The sequence below is a fragment of the Oryctolagus cuniculus genome, chromosome 18 (assembly GCF_051225735.1).
Source record: "Oryctolagus cuniculus isolate XC-2025 breed Fujian yellow rabbit chromosome 18, ASM5122573v1, whole genome shotgun sequence".
Classification (NCBI taxonomy): Eukaryota; Metazoa; Chordata; class Mammalia; order Lagomorpha; family Leporidae; genus Oryctolagus; species Oryctolagus cuniculus.
Genome location: NC_142884.1, coordinates 78,856,012 through 78,873,676, shown reverse-complemented (window position 1 = coordinate 78,873,676; position 17,665 = coordinate 78,856,012). Strand labels below are relative to the sequence as shown.

At 69.0% G+C, this 17,665-nt stretch overlaps 2 protein-coding genes across 12 annotated transcripts in view; both read left to right on the top strand.

Annotated features, from left to right (window-relative positions):
* Positions 1 to 7,339, top strand: part of CBFA2T3 (CBFA2/RUNX1 partner transcriptional co-repressor 3) — a 54,382-nt gene extending 47,043 nt beyond the window's left edge. For 7 of the 11 annotated variants that reach the window (XM_089320561.1, XM_089320565.1, XM_089320559.1 and 4 more), the window contains 5 exons: positions 1,582 to 1,667; positions 2,211 to 2,406; positions 2,630 to 2,758; positions 3,651 to 3,841; positions 5,350 to 7,339. In XM_089320561.1, coding sequence (XP_089176687.1) covers positions 1,582 to 1,667; positions 2,211 to 2,406; positions 2,630 to 2,758; positions 3,651 to 3,841; positions 5,350 to 5,619 — 872 coding nt within the window. In that variant the 3' untranslated portion in view covers positions 5,620 to 7,339. The remainder of the gene's footprint in view (positions 1 to 1,581; positions 1,668 to 2,210; positions 2,407 to 2,629; positions 2,759 to 3,650; positions 3,842 to 5,349) is intronic. The other 4 variants (XM_070061921.2, XM_070061924.2, XM_070061928.2 and 1 more) reach the window with 2 other exon arrangements.
* Positions 7,340 to 12,973: 5,634 nt separating this feature from the next.
* Positions 12,974 to 16,285, top strand: PABPN1L (PABPN1 like, cytoplasmic). Its single transcript, XM_070061917.2, has 7 exons — positions 12,974 to 13,329; positions 13,513 to 13,657; positions 13,826 to 13,893; positions 14,831 to 14,937; positions 15,013 to 15,100; positions 15,625 to 15,770; positions 15,908 to 16,285. Exons 1-7 carry the CDS (start codon positions 13,093 to 13,095, stop codon positions 15,945 to 15,947), a joined length of 831 nt encoding a protein of 276 aa, XP_069918018.2. The 5' UTR covers positions 12,974 to 13,092; the 3' UTR covers positions 15,948 to 16,285.
* Positions 16,286 to 17,665: the final 1,380 nt, after the last annotated feature.

The following is a 17,665-nucleotide window of genomic DNA, read 5'->3' as shown; positions in this document are numbered from 1 at the left end:
GCTCTGGCTGAGCTGTGCCCAGGTCTGAGAGGGGAGGCCTGGCTGAGCCGTGCCCAGGTCAGAGGGAGGAGGCCTGGCTGAGCTGTGCCCAGGTCTGAGAGGGGAGGCCTGGCTGAGCCGTGCCCAGGTCAGAGGGAGGAGCCCTGGCTGAGCCGTGCCCAGGTCAATGTGGAGGCCCTGGTTGAGCCATGCTCAGGTCAGAGGGAGGAGGCCCTGGCTGAGCCGTGCCCAGGTCAGAGGAGGGAGGCATGGCCAAGCCTGCCCGGGAGCCTCTGTGGGGAAGCTACCTCTCAGCCTCTGTCCTGGGGCAGCCCTGTGTCTCAGGGTCCAGGCACTGCAGGGACCAGCGGCAGGGTCAGCGGAGGCCACCTCCCTGCCCCCACCCTGTGAAAACCTCCGGGGCCGGGGCCCAGGCGGCAGGTGACAGCGTCTGGCTCGCCACCGCGGGGTCAGGCAGGTGCTAATTCCCACCCGCTGCTGCTAATGCAGAAATAAACGCCAGCTGTCCCAGGTCTCAGACTCTATTTTGGTTGGGGCGGTGCGCAGGCGGCCGGGCAGGCGGCAGGCGGAGGTGCAGGGCCCCGTGCTCCCCCTCTGCTTTCTGCAGTTTGGGGGCGGGGAGATCTTCAGGGGCGAAGGGAAGCCAAGGAAGAGAGACCTCAGCCCCCGGGAAGCCTGGCTTGAGGCTGGGGGTGACCGGGGCAGGGACTCCCTGGAGGTAGGAATTCCCAGGGAGCCCCTGTGCGATGTCGCTCGCACCTCGGTGCCCCCCGGGGAAGGGGGGCCCTGGAGCGCCACGGGGCAGCCAAGGACGCCACCCCCGGCTTGGGCAAATGAGCCCCCTTTCCCAGCCTCTATGAGATGGGAAAGTAGACCCTCCCCGGAGCCACGCTAGGACAGGGAGAAAGCCTGTGGCTGCCACGGCCCCTGTGACCGCGTCTCTGGGTTGGAGTCCGGCCTCTGCGTCTCACCCAGCCTCCTGCCAGCGCACGTCCTGGGAGGCAGCGGTGCCGGCTCCAGCGCCTGGGTCCAGACCAGAACGGGGGTCTGGCTCCCGGCCTCAGCCTGTGGGTGGGACACCTCCCACCCTCTCCCCCCACAAATATAAATAAATGAATAGGCACCAAGGCCCAGCTGCAGCTCCCGGGATCCCGGCTTGGGGCTCCTCCCTCTTCTTGCACCCCCAGAGGCGGGCAGGGCAAGGCACAGAATGCTCAGATGGGGGCCAAGGTCCCGGGGGCCGTGCTGGGGCGGGGACATGCCGCCCGCCCCGCCCGCTGACCCTCGTGGGCAGGGGCTGCTGGGAGCAAGGATGTGACCCGGGTTTCGGGGACACCAGGAGCCTACCAGCTGGGCGAGCATGGGAGCCGGGCCCCTCACTGTGCTGTCGGGTCTGTGGGGCAGGAGCAGAGGGGCCGGGCTGGCGGCCCGGAGGCAGGGAGGGGCGGGGACAGAACCAGGCTCGAGGCGGGGTCTGTCTCCCTCCCCAGCGCTGAGCCCCAGCCTGGACCCCCTCCCCAGGGGCAGCAGCAGAGGGAGAGGGGCCTGGGCGGGGCCTAAGCACGCACCCTCCCCCCGCAGCAGTGCCCGTGGCGCGGCAGGGAGATGTGGTTGACCACAGGCTCACGGAGCGCGAGTGGGCGGAGCAGTGGAAGCACCTCAACGGGGTGAGTGCCAGGGGCGGGGCCAGGGGCGGGGCCAGGGGCGGGGAGGCCGGGCTGCCCCACTCTCCTCCGCTCCCCACGAGTGCCGAGTGCCGGGGGCCGGGCCCCTCCCCTCCCGCTCTGCAGCTCTTCCTAGGGCTGGAGCCTGAGTCTTCTTGGGGAACACAGCTCTTGGGGCCTCATGGGGCAGGATGCCCGCACCCTGGGGTGGGCTGCAGCCTCAGAGCCGGGGGGGGGGGGGCTCAGCCTGGGAGTGGGCAGCCCTCGAGATGCCACCTTCAGCCTCATCCCTCACCCTCTTCTCCCCGGGAGGGAGCCCAGGCTCCAGGGGCGTGTCCTGATCCCCGCCCCGCGTGGACACCCCGTGGCCACAGGTGCTGGCGACTGCAGGCCCTGGGGCCCTGGAGCCCCGGCTGCCCGGCTGTTCTCTGGCGGAGGCAGTGTCCCTGCCGGGAGGGGCCTCCCCGGCCTCTCCAGGGCTCTGGTCGGGCGGGGGTGCACCGGCCTCCCCGGGTGTTAAAGGCGCCCCCGCCCCGCCGCCCGCAGCTGCTGAACTGCATCATGGACATGGTGGAGAAGACGCGGCGCTCGCTCACGGTGCTGCGCCGGTGCCAGGAGGCCGACCGCGAGGAGCTGCACCACTGGATCCGACGCTGCAGCGACGCCCAGGACCTCAAGGGCCCGGCCACTGCCGCCGCCCAGCCCCTCGGCAGCTCCGCCGGCCCCGAGGGGTCTCAGCTAGGTGGGCAGCAAGGCAGGACAGGGGCGCCTGGGGGGCAGGTGCAGCAGGGAGCGTGGGCGGGCCCTGGGAAGGCACCGCCCCACCCCCTCCCGCCAGGCGGCCCGGGTCCTCCTTCAGCCATCTTGATGAGAAACTCGGGAGCTGGGCTGGCTTGCGTCCCCAGCCTGGGCCCCTCCCTTGCTGAGGCTGCTCACGGGCACCGGGGGCTCCTCTCCGGGGGCAGCACAGCTCGGCCCCGCCCTCCAGGAGGCCCCTGCAAGCGGCGCTGGCCCCTGTGTTGCAGACGTGCCCCGTGAGTTCCCGCCCAGGGCCCTGTCCAGTTACATGCCTGAAGACATCTGGAGGAAGGCTGGTGAGTGACCGGCGGTGTCGGCGGGGCAGAGCTGGGGCCCCGGCTCACGGGCACCTGGGGGCGTTCCACGAGAGGTGCAAGGGAGGGGAGGTGCCCCGGGACCTTCAGGACAGAGTGGGGCCCCGGCCGGATCCTCGGCCCCCCGCTCTGTCCCCAGGCAGGACGGGGTGTCGGGGTAGGGGTCCAGGCCTCACCCACGGCACAGCGGCCCTCCCCACAGTGAGCAGATACTCAGGCTCGGGCGTCTTGCCACCCTCCCGGCCCTCCCCACGCCACAGTGTAAGGACAGTGCTGCCGGGTAAACTGAGGCAGGCCTCCGTGTACTCAGGGGCTGTGGGGACAAGAGTGCATCGGCCCAGGCCAGTCTGTGGACCCTGGGTGTGTGCCCTTGGCCTCCGCATTGACACTGCTGGCCGCTGGGCAGGGCCGGGCAGCAGACGTGGGGTCTCCACGTGCCCAGCAGTGGAGGTGGAATCGGCGTGCCCAGGGCTTCCTGCGTGCACGCGCACCTGTGCTGACCGCTCCAGTCAGGCCACCCGGCAGGGGGTCTGTGAGTGCAGGCCTCAGACGCTGAGTGGGCAGAAGGCTGCAGGGGCCCCGGGCGGGCGTGTCTGCGCGGCTGTGGTCAGGGCCAAGGGAAGACAGGCTGACCTGGGCAGGGCTGTGGAGCCCCGCCCTGAGCTGGGAATGCCAGGTCGGCCCCCCGGTGGGTCCAGCTGCCACCCGCCCAGGGCTGCGACGCATCCGCACACGTGTGCCTGGGACACGCACCCCTCGCACAGGCCCGCGTGCACGGATGTGCCTGGCGTGGACTTGCACAAGCACACAGCTGCATGCAGGCCGCCCCAGGCAGGGCATGGGGGGCCCGGCTGACGGCCTGCGCCCTTTGCAGAGGAGGCGGTGAACGAGGTGAAGCGGCAGGCCATGTCGGAGCTGCAGAAGGCCGTGTCGGACGCAGAACGCAAGGCCCACGAGCTCATCACCACGGAGCGCGCCAAGATGGAGCGGGCACTGGCCGAGGCCAGGCGGCAGGCCTCGGAGGACGCGCTCACCGTTGTCAACCAGCAGGAGGACTCCAGCGAGGTAGGGTCGCCCACCGCGCCTCCGTCTCGGCGTGCAGCCTGGTCCCTGTAGGCACCTGCCGAGCCGTCTGTGCAGGTCGGAAAACTGGGAGCCGGAGGCAGGGCTGGTGCTGACCCGTAGCCGCGTTCCTCCCTAACCTGTGAAGGCAGGAGGCTGGGGAGAGCTGCCTGGCCCCCGGTGCACACGAGCTGGCTGGGTTAGCCAAGGGCGCAGGGGCCCCTACCCAACCCCTCTCCCTCTCGGCTGGCAGAGCCGTTGGGGGCAGGGATCAGCCAGGTCCAGGGACGTCTCGGACCTCCCAGCCCTGCGTGCCAGCCCCAGGGGACGAGGAGCAGGAGACTCCTGGGTCTGTGCAGCCCCAGGGCTGCCAACAGCCAACGGCCATGTGGAGCTGGCCCCCGCCTGGGAGCAGAGAGCAGCCCCATATGCAGGGGCGGCCACACAAGAGGGAGGGCCGCGCCGGTGTCTGCCACACCTCCTGGCAGAGGCCCCAGACGCGCACCCGGCGGGGCAGCTCGGGGACAGCTCAGGGGCCAGGTGGCTGGGGCGGCACCTGGGTGGGGGGTGGAGGTTCACGGGGCCCCTGGTTTTTTGTCTTTTTTTAATTAAGATTTATTTGTTGGGGCTGATGCTGTGGTGCAGCCGGTTAAGCCGCCGTCTGCAGCGCTGACATCCCATATGGACGCCGGTTCTAGTCCCGGCTGCTCCACTTCCTGTCCAGCTCCCTGCTGTTGCACCTGGGACAGCAGTGGAAGACGGCCTAAGTGCTTGGGCCCCCGCCCCCGTGTGGGAGACCCGGATGGAGCTCCTGGCTCCAGGTTTCATATTGGCCCATGAGCCAGTGCATGGGAGGTCTTTCTGTCTCTCTTCTCTCCTTGACTCTGCTTTTTAAATAAGGAAATAAATAAACCTTAAAAAGATGAATTTGAACGGCAGTGTGACAGAAGGAAAAAGAAAGATCTCCCGTCCTCCGGTCCACTCCCCAGATGGCCTCAGCAGCCAGGGCTGGGCCAGGCGGAAGCCGGGAGCCCGGAGCTGCCTCTTGTCTCCTCCGTGGGGGGCGGGGCCGTCATCCGCCTTCCCAGGTGCACTAGTGGGGAGCAGCCGGACTCACACAGGTGCACACGGGGGATGCTGGCGTTGCAAGCAGTGGTTTTAGCTGCTATGCCGGCCCCAGGACCCAGAGCCCCTACACCCCGGCACCTGGGGCTAGGCATGCCATGCCTGATGCCATCTCGCTGCCCGGCACCGGGGCTGCCGCACATCCCAGGGGCAGCTAGAGCCCCGCCCAGGGGAGCCCTGGGCTCTGCCTGGGATGGAGGGGCGGCCGTCCTGTGAGCCAGTGAGCCCTCGTGGGTGGGCTACGTGCGACTGTCCCCCAGGGCCTGCGTCTGAGTCCCCCGGGCTGGAGAGCTCCGTGCTCCCTCGCCCCGTGACACCCACACAGGGCAGGGTCGGGGGGCTGTGCGTACAGCGGGGCCCTGACGATGGCCTCTGTCCCTCCCCAGAGCTGTTGGAACTGCGGGCGCAAGGCCAGCGAGACGTGCAGCGGCTGTAACGTGGCGCGCTACTGCGGCTCCTTCTGCCAGCACAAGGACTGGGAGAAGCACCACCATGTGTGCGGCCAGAGCCTGCAGGGCCCCGCGGCCGTGGTGGCCGACCCGCTGCCTGCGCAGCCCGACGCCTCCGCCAGCCCCGGCGAGGCCGGCTCTGCAGGGCCCTCCCGCCCCGGCTCCCCCGGGCCGCCCAGCACCCTGGACGCAGCCGTGCCCCGCTGACCCTCCGGGCCCCGCCGCCACGCCCCGCAGCCTGCCCGGCCCTGGGGAGTCCACGGGAGTCTCTGCTGCTGTTTCCGTCCAAAGGGACCCAGAGCCAAGGAGCCTGCGCCCCGGGCGGCCTCCCCAGCGACCTGCCGACCTCACACCACGACCTCCGACCCCTCCGCAGCCTCAGAAACCCGCGACAGCTTTAGCGGAGCCGGGGGACTGCCGGCCCCGGCTCCCCTGCTCCCCTGTCTCCGCCTCTCTCTTTTCTATCTTTGTGACTTTCCTATGCTTTCTTTGTAAAGAAGAAACCCACTCGGTGGCGTATATATTTTCAGCAAAGAAGTTTTTGGAGTTTTGTTGGCAAAAGAGCTACTCAGAAATGAACGAGAACCGGGGGTGGGAACAAGACCGCCCCTTCCTGGCCGGAGCCCCGGGCCCGGTGTCGCTCCCGCCGCCCGCTGGGGCCACCGGGCGAAGACTTCGACCTCCAGCCCGCGCGCCCTTTCGGCTTTCAGATCTTCCCCTCCGACGTCACACTCTTGGCTTTAAGTAAGAATCCAAAAAGTTTTTTTACGAAAGAGAAGGAAGCGCACCTGTACACTACCTTGCCCGCTAGCCAGCCAAGGACACCGGACACACCTCCGCCCACAGGAACCCAAAAAGCACACGCGGGCGTCGGAGCCGAGCCTCGCGTCACTGCCAAAGCTTCTCCCGCGCCGCCCGGGCCGCCCGGGTCCGCCGCCTCCTCTCCGCCTCCCCTTCTCGTGACTGCGGGCCGCTGGGCTGTTGGAGCTGGGGAGGGTTTTGCCCAACAAAGCGTCTCGTTTCTTCCCAGTGCGTTGGGGAAAGGCTGGTGAGCCAGCCAGGCTGGCCGGCCACACACGTGTGCCTCCGTGCCCCAGGCCCCGTGGCTGTGCCCACGGCCGCCCCCGTGTGTGCCAGGTGCCGGGGCTGTGTCCGCTCCTGTGCCCTTGTGTCAAGATGCCACGGCTGTGTCCACGGCCACCCTGTGTGTGCCAGGCACCGTGGCTGTGTGTCCACAGCTGCCCCCATGTGTGCTAGGCACCGTGGCTGTGTCCACGTGTGTGCCAGCTGCCATGGCTGTGTGTCCACGTGTGTGCCAGGCACTGTGGTTGTGTGTCCACACGTGTGCCCCCGTGTGCCGGGTGCTGTGGCTATGTCCACACGTGTGCCCCTGTGTCCACGCGTGTGCCTCACACCCTCTCTGGCCGCCATATTTCATTTTCCACTTGTGAAGAAAGTGCTGCCGTGTTTTCCCAGAATACCGACTTCCGGACAAGACCATGGCTGGCCTGTGGTCGGGTGCTTGTCACCCCAGAGGAGGTGGCAGCCAAGCCGAGCGCCGCCCGCAGTCCCGGCTACCTCGTCTCCGCGCAGCTGGCCTCCGCCTGAGCCCGTCACTGCCGGCCCGCGTCTGTCTCCCCCCAGACTTGAGACAGCAGGAGACTACTACGACGGAGCAGCCCCGGCGCCCCCTCCGCCAGGCCTCCCCGGGCGCTTCCCGCCCACAGCCCAGCCCGCGCCCTCAGCAACTCCGAGGGGCAAACAAAGGTGAAGGAGCCCAGGCCTGGGCAGGCGCGAGGTTCCGGCCCGGCCCGGCCCGGCCGCGGGGCAATGTGAATGTACATAGTCTCCACAGAGGTCCAAATGCTCGTGTTGATGATGAAGATGATGAAGAAGAGGTGTTTGCCAAATAAAAGCATTAAGAGAAGCCGGGGAGCGTACGAGGTTCCCAGGAGCTCCCGCCGTGGTCCCGTGGCCGGGTTTGTCTTCCCCGTTCTCCGGCTCTGCAGGTCCCGCCCCAGCCGCTCATGGCTCACGTGCTGAGCCGTCTAATACACGGTCGACCCCGGCCTGCACCTGCATCCCTCAGAGGGTGACGCCCTCACCTGTTCCCGCCTCTGCCCTGTTCAGCCCCATCTGCTCCTGGGCCCTAGGGTGGGCCGGGCAGTCAGGCAGCAGGCTCCAGATAACACCAGGCCTCCGAGGTAGTGCTGGTGGGCGCCCCGGCCTGGGGAGGAGCCTGCTCTGTGGGCGCTAGCTAGCCGGCCCTTGCCCCCTGGCTCACTCAGACTCCGCCCCGTGCCCCTTGGGCACAGCAGCGTGTCCCGCCGGCTGAGTCCAGCCAGACCGGCCTCCAGGGACCGGGCCACAGCGGCACAGCAGGGGGTAGGGAGCAGCAGCCCTGCAGGCTGCCCTTGGCCGGCAGTGACCCCCACTGGGAGGTCACCCTGAGGACTGCAGAGGCCTGGCTTGATGCGCAGCCTGGAGCCGGCACAGGTGGATGGGGGGCGCGGTTTGCAGTGGGAGCCGCCCTGGAGGGAGCGGGGGCTCCGAGGAAGGCGCTGGCACCCCCCCCCGTGCTCTGGGAGCCGGCCTGGAGGGAGCGGGGGCTCCGAGGAAGGCGCTGCCCCCCCCCGTGCTCTGGGAGCTGGCCTGGAGGGAGCGGGGGCTCCGAGGAAGGCGCTGCCCCCCCCCGTGCTCTGGGAGCCGGCCTGGAGGGAGCGGGGGCTCTGAGGAAGGCGCTGGCCCCCCCCCCCCCGTGCTCTGGGAGCCGGCCTGGAGGGAGCGGGGGCTCCGAGGAAGGCGCTGGGCCCCCCCCCCTTGCTCTGGGAGCCGCCCTGTAGGGAGTGGGGGCTCCGAGGAAGGCGCTGCCCCCCCTGTGCTCTGGGAGCTGGCCTGGAGGGAGCGGGGGCTCCGAGGAAGGCGCTGGGCCCCCCCCCTTGCTCTGGGAGCTGGCCTGGAGGGAGCGGGGGCTCCGAGGAAGGCGCTGCCCCCCCCCCCGTACTCTGGGAGCTGGCCTCGCCGTGCATCGCTGCTCTGGCCCCACGGCCAGCAGACCTGCATGGGGTCCATGCCTGTGGACAGGCCCTGTTCGCCTGCAGTCTGTCCCTGCCATAGCTTTTCTCACGGTCCCAGAGCGGGAGAGGGGCTGCCTCACGCCCATGGCTGGGAGAGGGCTGCCTTCACCCTCCCCGCTCCACGAGACCCTGCCACCCCAGAGCCTGCCCCCAACCAAGCCAAAACCAGACAGGAGGCCATGCTGGCCTGGGGGCAGCCAGCAGCTCCAGCCCCTGCCTGCCTTCTGGACAGCGCCCCTGGGGCGTGAGCTTGGCCCAGCTCTCCTCTGCTGTCCCCTCCCGCCCGGAGCCAGGCTGGCCTCGTCCTCAGGGGCGTGTGGTCCCTGTGGTGGCAGGCGTCCTGTGGCCTGACATCAGCAGACACCAGGGCTCCCCTTCCACACGTGGACATAGGCCGGGGCAGGGACAGGCGGACGTCTTCAGAGAGGTGCAGAGGCCTGGGGGCCGGAGCAGGGGTGGAGGATGGAGGGCTCCCAGGACATATGCAGAGGCCTGGGGGCTGGGGCAGGGGTGGAGGATGGAGGATGGAGGGGCCAGCTCCCAGGACACATGCAGAGGCCTGGGGGCCAGGGCAGGGGTGGAGGATGGAGGGGCCAGCTCTCAGGACACCTGCAGAGGCCTGGGGGCCAGGGCAGGGGTGGAGGATGGAGGGGCCAGCTCTCAGGACACCTGCAGAGGCCTGGGGGCCAGGGCAGGGGTGGAGGATGGAGGGCTCCCAGGACACGTGCAGAGGCCCGGGAGGGACAAGTGGAGTGGACAGGGGTCAGGAAGGGCTCTCAATTCACTCACCAAATAGATCCTCCGTCCGCACCTGAGCCCTGCCCGGTGCCCCTGCCGCTGGCCTAAGCTGTCAGGCACCCTCCTCCTGGCCCGTCCACCCTCCACGCACCTGACCCCCAGTGCTCTCCCAGCTGCCTTCACCAGGGCCCCAGTGCACGGCACCCATGCGTCCCTACCCCTCCTCTGGTTTGGCCCATGACTGAGCCCTCGCACGGCCTTCGCTGCCACTTGCCCTGACGGTGGCCTCCTGTGTGGGTCCAGGCCTGCTCCAAACACCAGCAGGGACACGTGGTCCTGCTGCTGGTCTGGAGGGTGGACGGGGCCAGCAGCCTAGCCCCTGCCTGGTGAGACCGGGGGCCGGGGACAGGCGGCCGCACACCTATTCAGGGCTCTGCAGCGGGGCCGCTGCTTAGGGTGGGTGCATTCCTTGGCGGGACCCCGACACGGATGGGGCTGCCCCCACCAGGTCCCAGAGCTCAGTGCCCGGCGCAGTGTGGCCTCCCCCAGCTCTCCAGGGGTCCCAGCTGAGTCCTACTGCGGGGGGGGGGGGCAGTGTTCCTGGGCCCTGGTGCCTGTCCCCACCCCCAGGGCCTCCCTCCCACCTGTGCAGCGGGCTCCACCGTGGTGACGTAACTTGATGTGGCCTGGGACAAGGCCCCGGGGTTACTATCATGGTGGCAGGCACCTGCCTCATGGACGCCTCCGGTTCTGCTGGCCCTGGCACAGGTGCTCCCCGCCCGGGGGCTGGGAACGGATTCACTCCCGTCCTCTTCTTTCCAGAAATCCACAAAGGAGCCGAACCCAGAGGCCGGGGTCTCCCTCCCGAGCGCCGCATCCCTGGCCGTGTAGCCACTGCCAGCCCCGCCCACCGTGTCCGGAGTTTGACCGTGGAGCTGGGACGGTGGTGACCAGGCCCCTCACCTTGAGAGAAAGCCCGTCCTTGGGTCCGAGTCACACGTCGCTCACGACACCTGTCGGGTGCTCGGCGCCAGGCAGGAGGCCGTGGGGGTGCGTCCCGGGGAAGCAGCAGCTGGGCACCGGGGCACCGCGAGAGCCCAGGCTCCGTGCCCACAGCTACTGCCCCCCTGGGCAGCTGCGGTCAGCATTCAACCGTGGTGCCCCTGGGGAGGCCTGGACAGCCCTGGACCTCAGCGAGGACCCTGATGGCTCTGGGCCTGATCCCCTGCCTGAACATGTACTGGCTCGGGGCCACTCACTGGGGGACACGGGGCCCTGGGGGACACAGCACTGGGGGGGACACAGGCCCTAGGGGACACAGCACTGGGGGACACGGCCCTGGGGGACACAGCACTGGGGGACACAGCACTGGGGGACACGGGCCCTGGGGGACACAGGACCCTGGAGGACACAGCACTGAGGGACACAGCACTGGGGGACACGGACCCTGGGGGACACGGCACTGAGAGACACAGGGCCCTGGGAGACACGGCCCTGAGGGACACAGCACTGGGGGACACGGGCCCTGGGGGACACAGCACTGGGGGACATGGCACTGAGGGACACGGCACTGGGGGACACGGCACTGAGGGATACAGCACTGGGGGACACGGCCCTGGGGGACACAGCACTGGGGGACACGGGCCCTGGGGGACACAGCACTGGGGGACACAGCACTGAGGGACACGGCCCTGGGGGACACAGCACTGGGGGACACAGCACTGGGGGACACAGCACTGAGGGACACGGCCCTGAGGGACACGGCACTGGGGGACACGGCCCTGGGGGACACAGCACTGAGGGACACGGCCCTGGGGGACACAGCACTGGGGGACACAGCACTGAGGGACACGGCTCTGGGGGACACAGCACTGGGGGACACGGCTCTGGGGGACACAGCACTGGGGGACACGGACCCTGGGGGACACGGCACTGGGGGACACGGCCCTGGGGGACATGGCACTGAGGGACACGGCACTGGGGGACACGGCACTGAGGGATACAGCACTGGGGGACATGGCACTGGGGGACACAGCACTGGGGGACACAGCACTGAGGGACACGGCCCTGGGGGACACAGCACTGGGGGACACAGCACTGAGGGACACGGCCCTGGGGGACACGGCACTGGGGGACACGGCACTGGGGGACACGGCCCTGGGGGACACAGCACTGAGGGACACGGCACTGAGGGACACGGCCCTGGGGGACACGGCACTGGGGGACACGGCACTGGGGGACACGGGCCCTGGGGGACACGGCACTGGGGGACACGGCACTGAGGGACACAGCACTGAGGGACACGGCACTGGGGGACACAGCACTGGGGGACACGGCACTGAGGGACATGGCACTGGGGGACATGGCACTGGGGGACACGGCACTGGGGGACACGGCACTGAGGGACACGGGCCCTGGGAGACACGGCCCTGGGGGACATGGGCCCTGGGGGACATGGCCCTGGAGGACACAGCACTGGGGGACACGGCCCTTGGGGGACACAGCACTGAGTGGACTTGGCATGGGGGTCCCTGTCCCACGAGGAGCGTGCTGCAGCCTGGTGTCCTGCCTCAGGGCCGCTCCCGTCAGTTGGGGCCAGGTGGGGCTGGGGCTGCCTGGAGGAGGGGGCTCGGGCCAGGGACATGGTGTGTCCTGCATGGCAGCTTGGAACAGCCAGCCCGGTGTCAGCCATCTCCACATGGGGCAGCGATGACTCGGTTTTTCCACTGTAGATGCTGAGCTCAGAGGGGAGCCGGCCAGGGGCTGGGCCCAGCTCCAGCCAGTCTTGGCCTGGACGCGGCCTGCCGCTGTGTCCTGCCCTCCACATGGAAGCTGAACCCAGGGTCCAGGCACACGGGGCGGGCACTTGGCCTGCCCTAACAGGAGGACAGCAGCCGCTGGGCCCCTCCTCGTCCAGCCAGGCCTGGCCCACTGACCACCCTGCCTCCTGTGCAGACCAGGACACTGGCAGGGAGGCCCGAGAAGGGTGACTGACAAGAGTGACAGAGGGAGAGGCCAGGCGCAGCGGCCGCTCATGGTGGGGGAGCAGCCCAGGGAGGCCTCCTGGAGGCGGCAGCCCTGGACAGGAGCCATTTCCCGTGGATTGTTCCTCCTGGGAGTGTGAGTGCCTGGAACAGTCCCTGCTCCTGGGCCAAGTGGGCCCCAATGGTCCCTTTGGAAGCGAGAACACGGCCCAGCACAGTGAGCAAGCCAGGAGGGGCGGTGGGGACAGGGGCCCAGGGTCACCTGGGGCCATGGCCTTGGCCCCTGCTGCAGGGTTCACAGCTGGGCTCTCCCTCCCCTCTCCAGCACCAAACCCCCAGGGGCCACGCAGGGCAGGCCCAGCATCCACAGACTCGCAGGGGCGGGCCGGGGCGAGGTGGCCCTCCAGGGTGCAGTGAGGGACAGGCCAGCAGTGGCCAAGGGCAGGGGACTTCTGCCAATGGCATCCATGCGAAAGCGCCCGGCGTCTCAGCAGCTGTCACCATACGTGGCCCAAACCAGGGGAGCCACAGGGCCCGGACCCAGCCCAGCCTGTGCTGAAGCCGTTCCCTTGGCAGCGGCCCCCGGCCTGGCCTGGCCGCACAGACCCTGGGAGCCCGGGGACCGGAAGCCGTGCCTCCTGCTCTGCACACCTGGAGGGAAGCGAGCCCAGCCCCCAGCCCCTCCCCGCGCGGGTGCCCTGCAGGCCCTCCAGGGGCGGAAGGGGGCGCTCGCGAAGCTCGGCCCTCGGCCCCAGGCCTTTCTGGGGCTCTAGTGGGTGCAGCTGGCCTGGGCGGAAGAGCTTAAAACCCAGCAGGGCCGGGCAGGTGCGGCCGTGGAGGAGAGCGAGCCGGCTGCACCTGCTCCCGCCCTCCGTGCTCCCATGTGGCCTTTCCTGAACCGTGCGCTCTTCCCCCCGCCCACCGAGGCCTGGCTGCAGATGGTCTCCTCGGACCCCGAGGCTCAGGGCTGGGGGGCCTGGGGCAGCACTGAGAAGACCCCAGCGGGGCCAGGTGGGGGGCAGCGGGAGGGGAAGGAAGGGGACGCGGAGGATGACGCTGGCTTCCTGCTGTCTCTGTTGGAGCCGGAGCACCTGGCCGAGTGCCCGGCGCCTGACCAGGTAACAGCTGCACGGCACACGGCGGGGACACGGCCGAGAGCTGAGGGCTGCCCGCTTCCTCCAGGAGGCGGGGCCTGTGCAGGACACAGGGCTCAGGGCAGGCCCCCGGGGCGGCAGAGGTGTGCGGAGGCCCGTGGGCAAGCCACAGTGTGGGGACGGGCTGACTGGGCCGCGTGTCAGCAGGAGCTGGAGGCCATCAAGCTGAAGCTGTGGGCCATGGAGCAGGCGGAGGACACCCCAGAGCTGCCCAGAGCACGGGGCGAGGCCCGGCAGGAGGAGGGCGCCAGGGCCGTGCTGGCCAGACAGCCACCGGGCACCAAGACCTCAGGTGGGAGTGCAGAGCCCGGGGCACGCGACCGCCCCCCGCCCCTGTGAGCTTGGGCTGCTCCTCCTCTGCGCACCTGGTGGCCCCCAGGGGTGCCTCTCCACACACACAGGGGCGGAGGAGCAGCCCCAGCTGGGAGGCGCCGTGGGTCTGAGGCCACTCTCTCCCCAGGCTGCCCCTTCCCCGGGGCCCCCAAAGAGAAGGTGGAGGCTGACCACAGATCCATCTATGTAGGCAACGTGAGTGGCGGGCAGTGAGCTGGGGTCCCCTGCGTCTCCCAACCCCTAGGGCAGCCACACCAGGGTCCTTGCCTGGGGGGGGGGGGCTGGCGTACGGGGGCGGTGAGCACCTAAAGGCAGGTGCGTCCAGGGGGCGGGGCAGGGCCTGCAGTGTGGCACTGTGGGCAAAGCCACTGCTTGTATCAATCACCATCACCCACAGTGAGGTGTTGGTGTGAGTCCCGGCTGTTCCACTTGAAAGGTGGGGTCACAGAGGGGGAGAGAGGTCCTCCATCCACTGGTTCACTCCCCAAATGGCTGGGCCTGGGCTGGACCAAAGCCAGGGGCCAGGAGCTTCTTCCGGGTCTCCCACCTGGGTGCCGGGGCCCAAGAACGGGCCATCTTCTGCTGCTTTCCCAGGCACATGAGCAGGGAGCTGCATCAGAAGTGGAGCAGCCGGGACTTGAACTGGTGCCTATGTGGATGCCAGCACCGCAGGCGGCGGCGTAACCTGCTGTGCCCCAGTGCCGGCCCTGCTCCACTTCTGATCCAGCTCCCTGCTCGTGTGCCTAGGAAGGCAGCAGGGGATGGTCCAAGTCCTCAGGCCCCTGCACCCACGTGGGAGACCGACGGGGCTCCTGGCTTCAGTCTGGCCCAGCCCCGGCTGTTGCAGGCCCATGGGGAGCAAACCAGCAGGTGGAAGGTCCACCAGCCCCTTCTTGTCGCTCGGCTTTCAAATAAGTAACGAATGTTGAAGGAAAAGCAAACGCCACACGCCGCGGGGGCCGGGTCCCAGCCCTGGGGTCTGCACAGGAAGCACTCGGGGGGCCCACTCCGTCCTCCCGTCTGGAGGACTGCTCTTGGTGCCTGTGCACCCTTCCTTCCTGAGAACACCCAGGGAAGGGGGGGCCTGTCTGCAGAGCCCCCCACACCCGGCAGGTGCCCTGCCTGTGTCCAGGTGGACTACGGGGGCACGGCCGAGGAGCTGGAGGCCTACTTCAACCACTGTGGGGAGATCCACCGCGTGACCATCCTGTGTGACAAGTTCTCCGGACACCCCAAAGGGTCAGTGCAGGGCTGGGCGCAGGGGCGGGTGGTGCAGGCGGAGGCGGGCCCTCACCCTGCGGCCCCCACCCCCAGCTATGCCTACATAGAGTTCGCCACCAAGAGCTCGGCCCAGGCTGCCGTGGAGCTGGACGAGAGTGTCTTCCGAGGCCGGGTCATCAAGGTGCGTCCTGGGAGCCACTGTGTCCCTCGGGGCCGTCCTTGGCAGCGCAGGGCACTTCCTGTCCACTGGCCCATGAGCCCCGGGGAGTGGAGGAAATGCAGGCGCAGGGAGGGTGGGCACTTGGCCGCCCGGCCTGAGTCCTGTCCATCACATCCTGGGAGCCACCGCGGGGCGTGCCCCTCAGCCCCGGCAGCTGGGTTTGGTCTGGACCCCCTCTCCAGGGGACCGGGCTCAGCGGGTGACACCTGCCTCTGGATGCGGGTGGAGGTGAGGCCTCCCATGCCCTGGGCAGCCTCAGGGTGGCAACCAGCTTAGAAGGCGGACTCTGGATTGCAAATTCCAGGCAGAGGGGCTGTGGGCTGGAGGCTGCTCACCCTGCTTGTGAGCCCAGGCAGGGAAATCCCGGGAGCCCTCCTGGTAGCAGCTTTTGTCCTGGACTCGGCCGTGGGGCAGGATTCGGACAGCCCTGGCGAGGCAGACTCACAAACAGGGTCTCGGGGCCAGCTGAGACTTCGGTCCTCCAGGTGCTGCCCAAAAGGACCAACTTCCCTGGGATCAGCTCCACAGACCGCGGGGGCCTGCGGCTGCACCCCGGCCCCAGGGCTGCACCCTTCCCCCGCGGCAGCCTCCAGGGCAGGCCCCCCCGCTTCAGGCCCCGTGGGCAGAGCCGGTGAGTGGGGGCCTGCGGGGGGCTGCGGGGGCACCTCCTCCTGCCTGCTGTGGGCAAGACATCCCTGGGGGCTGGTGGCCACAGCCCTCGTGTGGGTACTGCTCCCTGGCCCGCTCACCCGTGCCGTCTCCGTGCAGGGGCCGGGGGAGAGCCGCATCGTGGTTCGTGCCGTACTGAAGGAGCCGGACTTCCAGTGGGGCTGTTCTCAGACCGCCTGACGGCAGCTCCGGGTGCTGAGTGGCGGGCAGGGAGGGAGGTGAGGGGCGGGGAGACTTGTCCGGCGAGCCACTGCTGCCCCCTGGCGCTCACATGGGAGGATGACCCCTTGGTAGCCACGGCAGCTACGACCATAGGCCACGGGCCTGCCTCGGGGCTCTGATGGCCCTCGGGAGGGAGGTGCCGGACTGCTGGGTCAGTGGGCTCTTCAGCTAACACGTTTTACAGAAAAATGGAAATGTGTATGTCTTAATTGTAACGCATAACTTATTAAATTCGAGTATTTTTTAAAAGCGCAACACCAGGTTTCCCCGCTTACTGCGTGACATGGGCCCACGTGTCTCTGGGCTGACACTGCAGATGGGTGTGGCCGTGGGTCCCAGACAGGGGGGGCTGAACCCCACCCCCTGCTCAACTGACAGAGCGTGGACAGCACGCAAGGACTACGGCTGCGTCCGCCGCCTGCCACGTCCGCACCTGCCGCACCTGTCGTGGGTGTAGCCCTGCCAGCCAGGAAGTGGAGGTGCCCCCTGCTAACAGCGGACAGGGCCGCCCTCCATGCTGCGTTCAGAGCCGGGAGAGGCCACCCCTCCTCCCCTGTGGACTGGAGGCTGGGCAGGAGCGCCCAGAGGAGTCGGGGAACTGGGCGGCTGTGCCCAGAGCCGAGATGCCCTGGCTGTCCACTAACAAGGGGCCCGAGCTCCTCACCCCGGGACTGAGGGAGGCCCCGAGGGGTGTCCTGCGGGCGAGGACCCAGCCCTGGGGTGGAGGGAGCAGCAGGGAGTCCATAGCCAAGGGAGACACCATGACCAAGCCGCGTTCCCCTTTCTGTCTGATCGAGGTTGGCAGATTTTTTCAAACGCCCGTCCTCTCCAGTTCCAGGCCCAATGCCGCTGGGCAATGCACAGGAACACTCCCTCGTGTGGTTCCTACACGCCAGGAAAGCCAAGTGCCGGGAGCTCCAGCCCTCTTACCGGAGCTCCAGCCCTCTTACTGGGGTTCCAGCAGGAAGAAACAGGGACAAGCACAACACGTGCCGCGGACCCCAGGGAAGGGTCTCTGCCAAGAGCGTTGCTTCTGTGCGCCAGCGCCCTGCCCCGGGTGCCAGGAGGTGGGCCCTGGCTTCCCGCAGCCCACCGTCCCCTGTCCCAGGTGCCAGGAGGTGGGCCCTGGCTCCCCGCAGCCCGCCGTCCCCTGCCCCAGGTGCCAGGAGGTGGGCCCTGGCTTCCCGCAGTCCGCCGTCCCCTGTCCCAGCGCCCTGCCCCGGGTGCCAGGAGGTGGGCCCTGGCTCCCCGCAGCCCGCCGTCCCCAGGACTAGCAGTGCTGTGCAGGCAGCGCTGTGGGAGGGGCTGGAGCGCCGTTCCCGCCCTGAACTCCAGGCCCCGGGCTGGTCTGTGGCCTGCAAGGGTGGCCGTGGCCCAGGTGAGTCAGTCGCTTGGCCCCGCTGCACGGTTTCGTGGTCGCAGCTGCCTGGAGCCGAGGCACCACGCCGGAGCCAGGATGTGGACAGTGGCGGCAGCTGACCAGACAGGGTGCACAGGCCCCTCCAGACCTCACGGGGGTCCTTCTGAGGGCAGGCTGGGTCCAGATGTTGGGCCAGGCCCTGGTGATGGCAGCCCAGTCCAGGACGGAGTGGGCCTTGCCCGGTGAGGGGAGTGAGCAGCTGCTCCCGGCCAGCA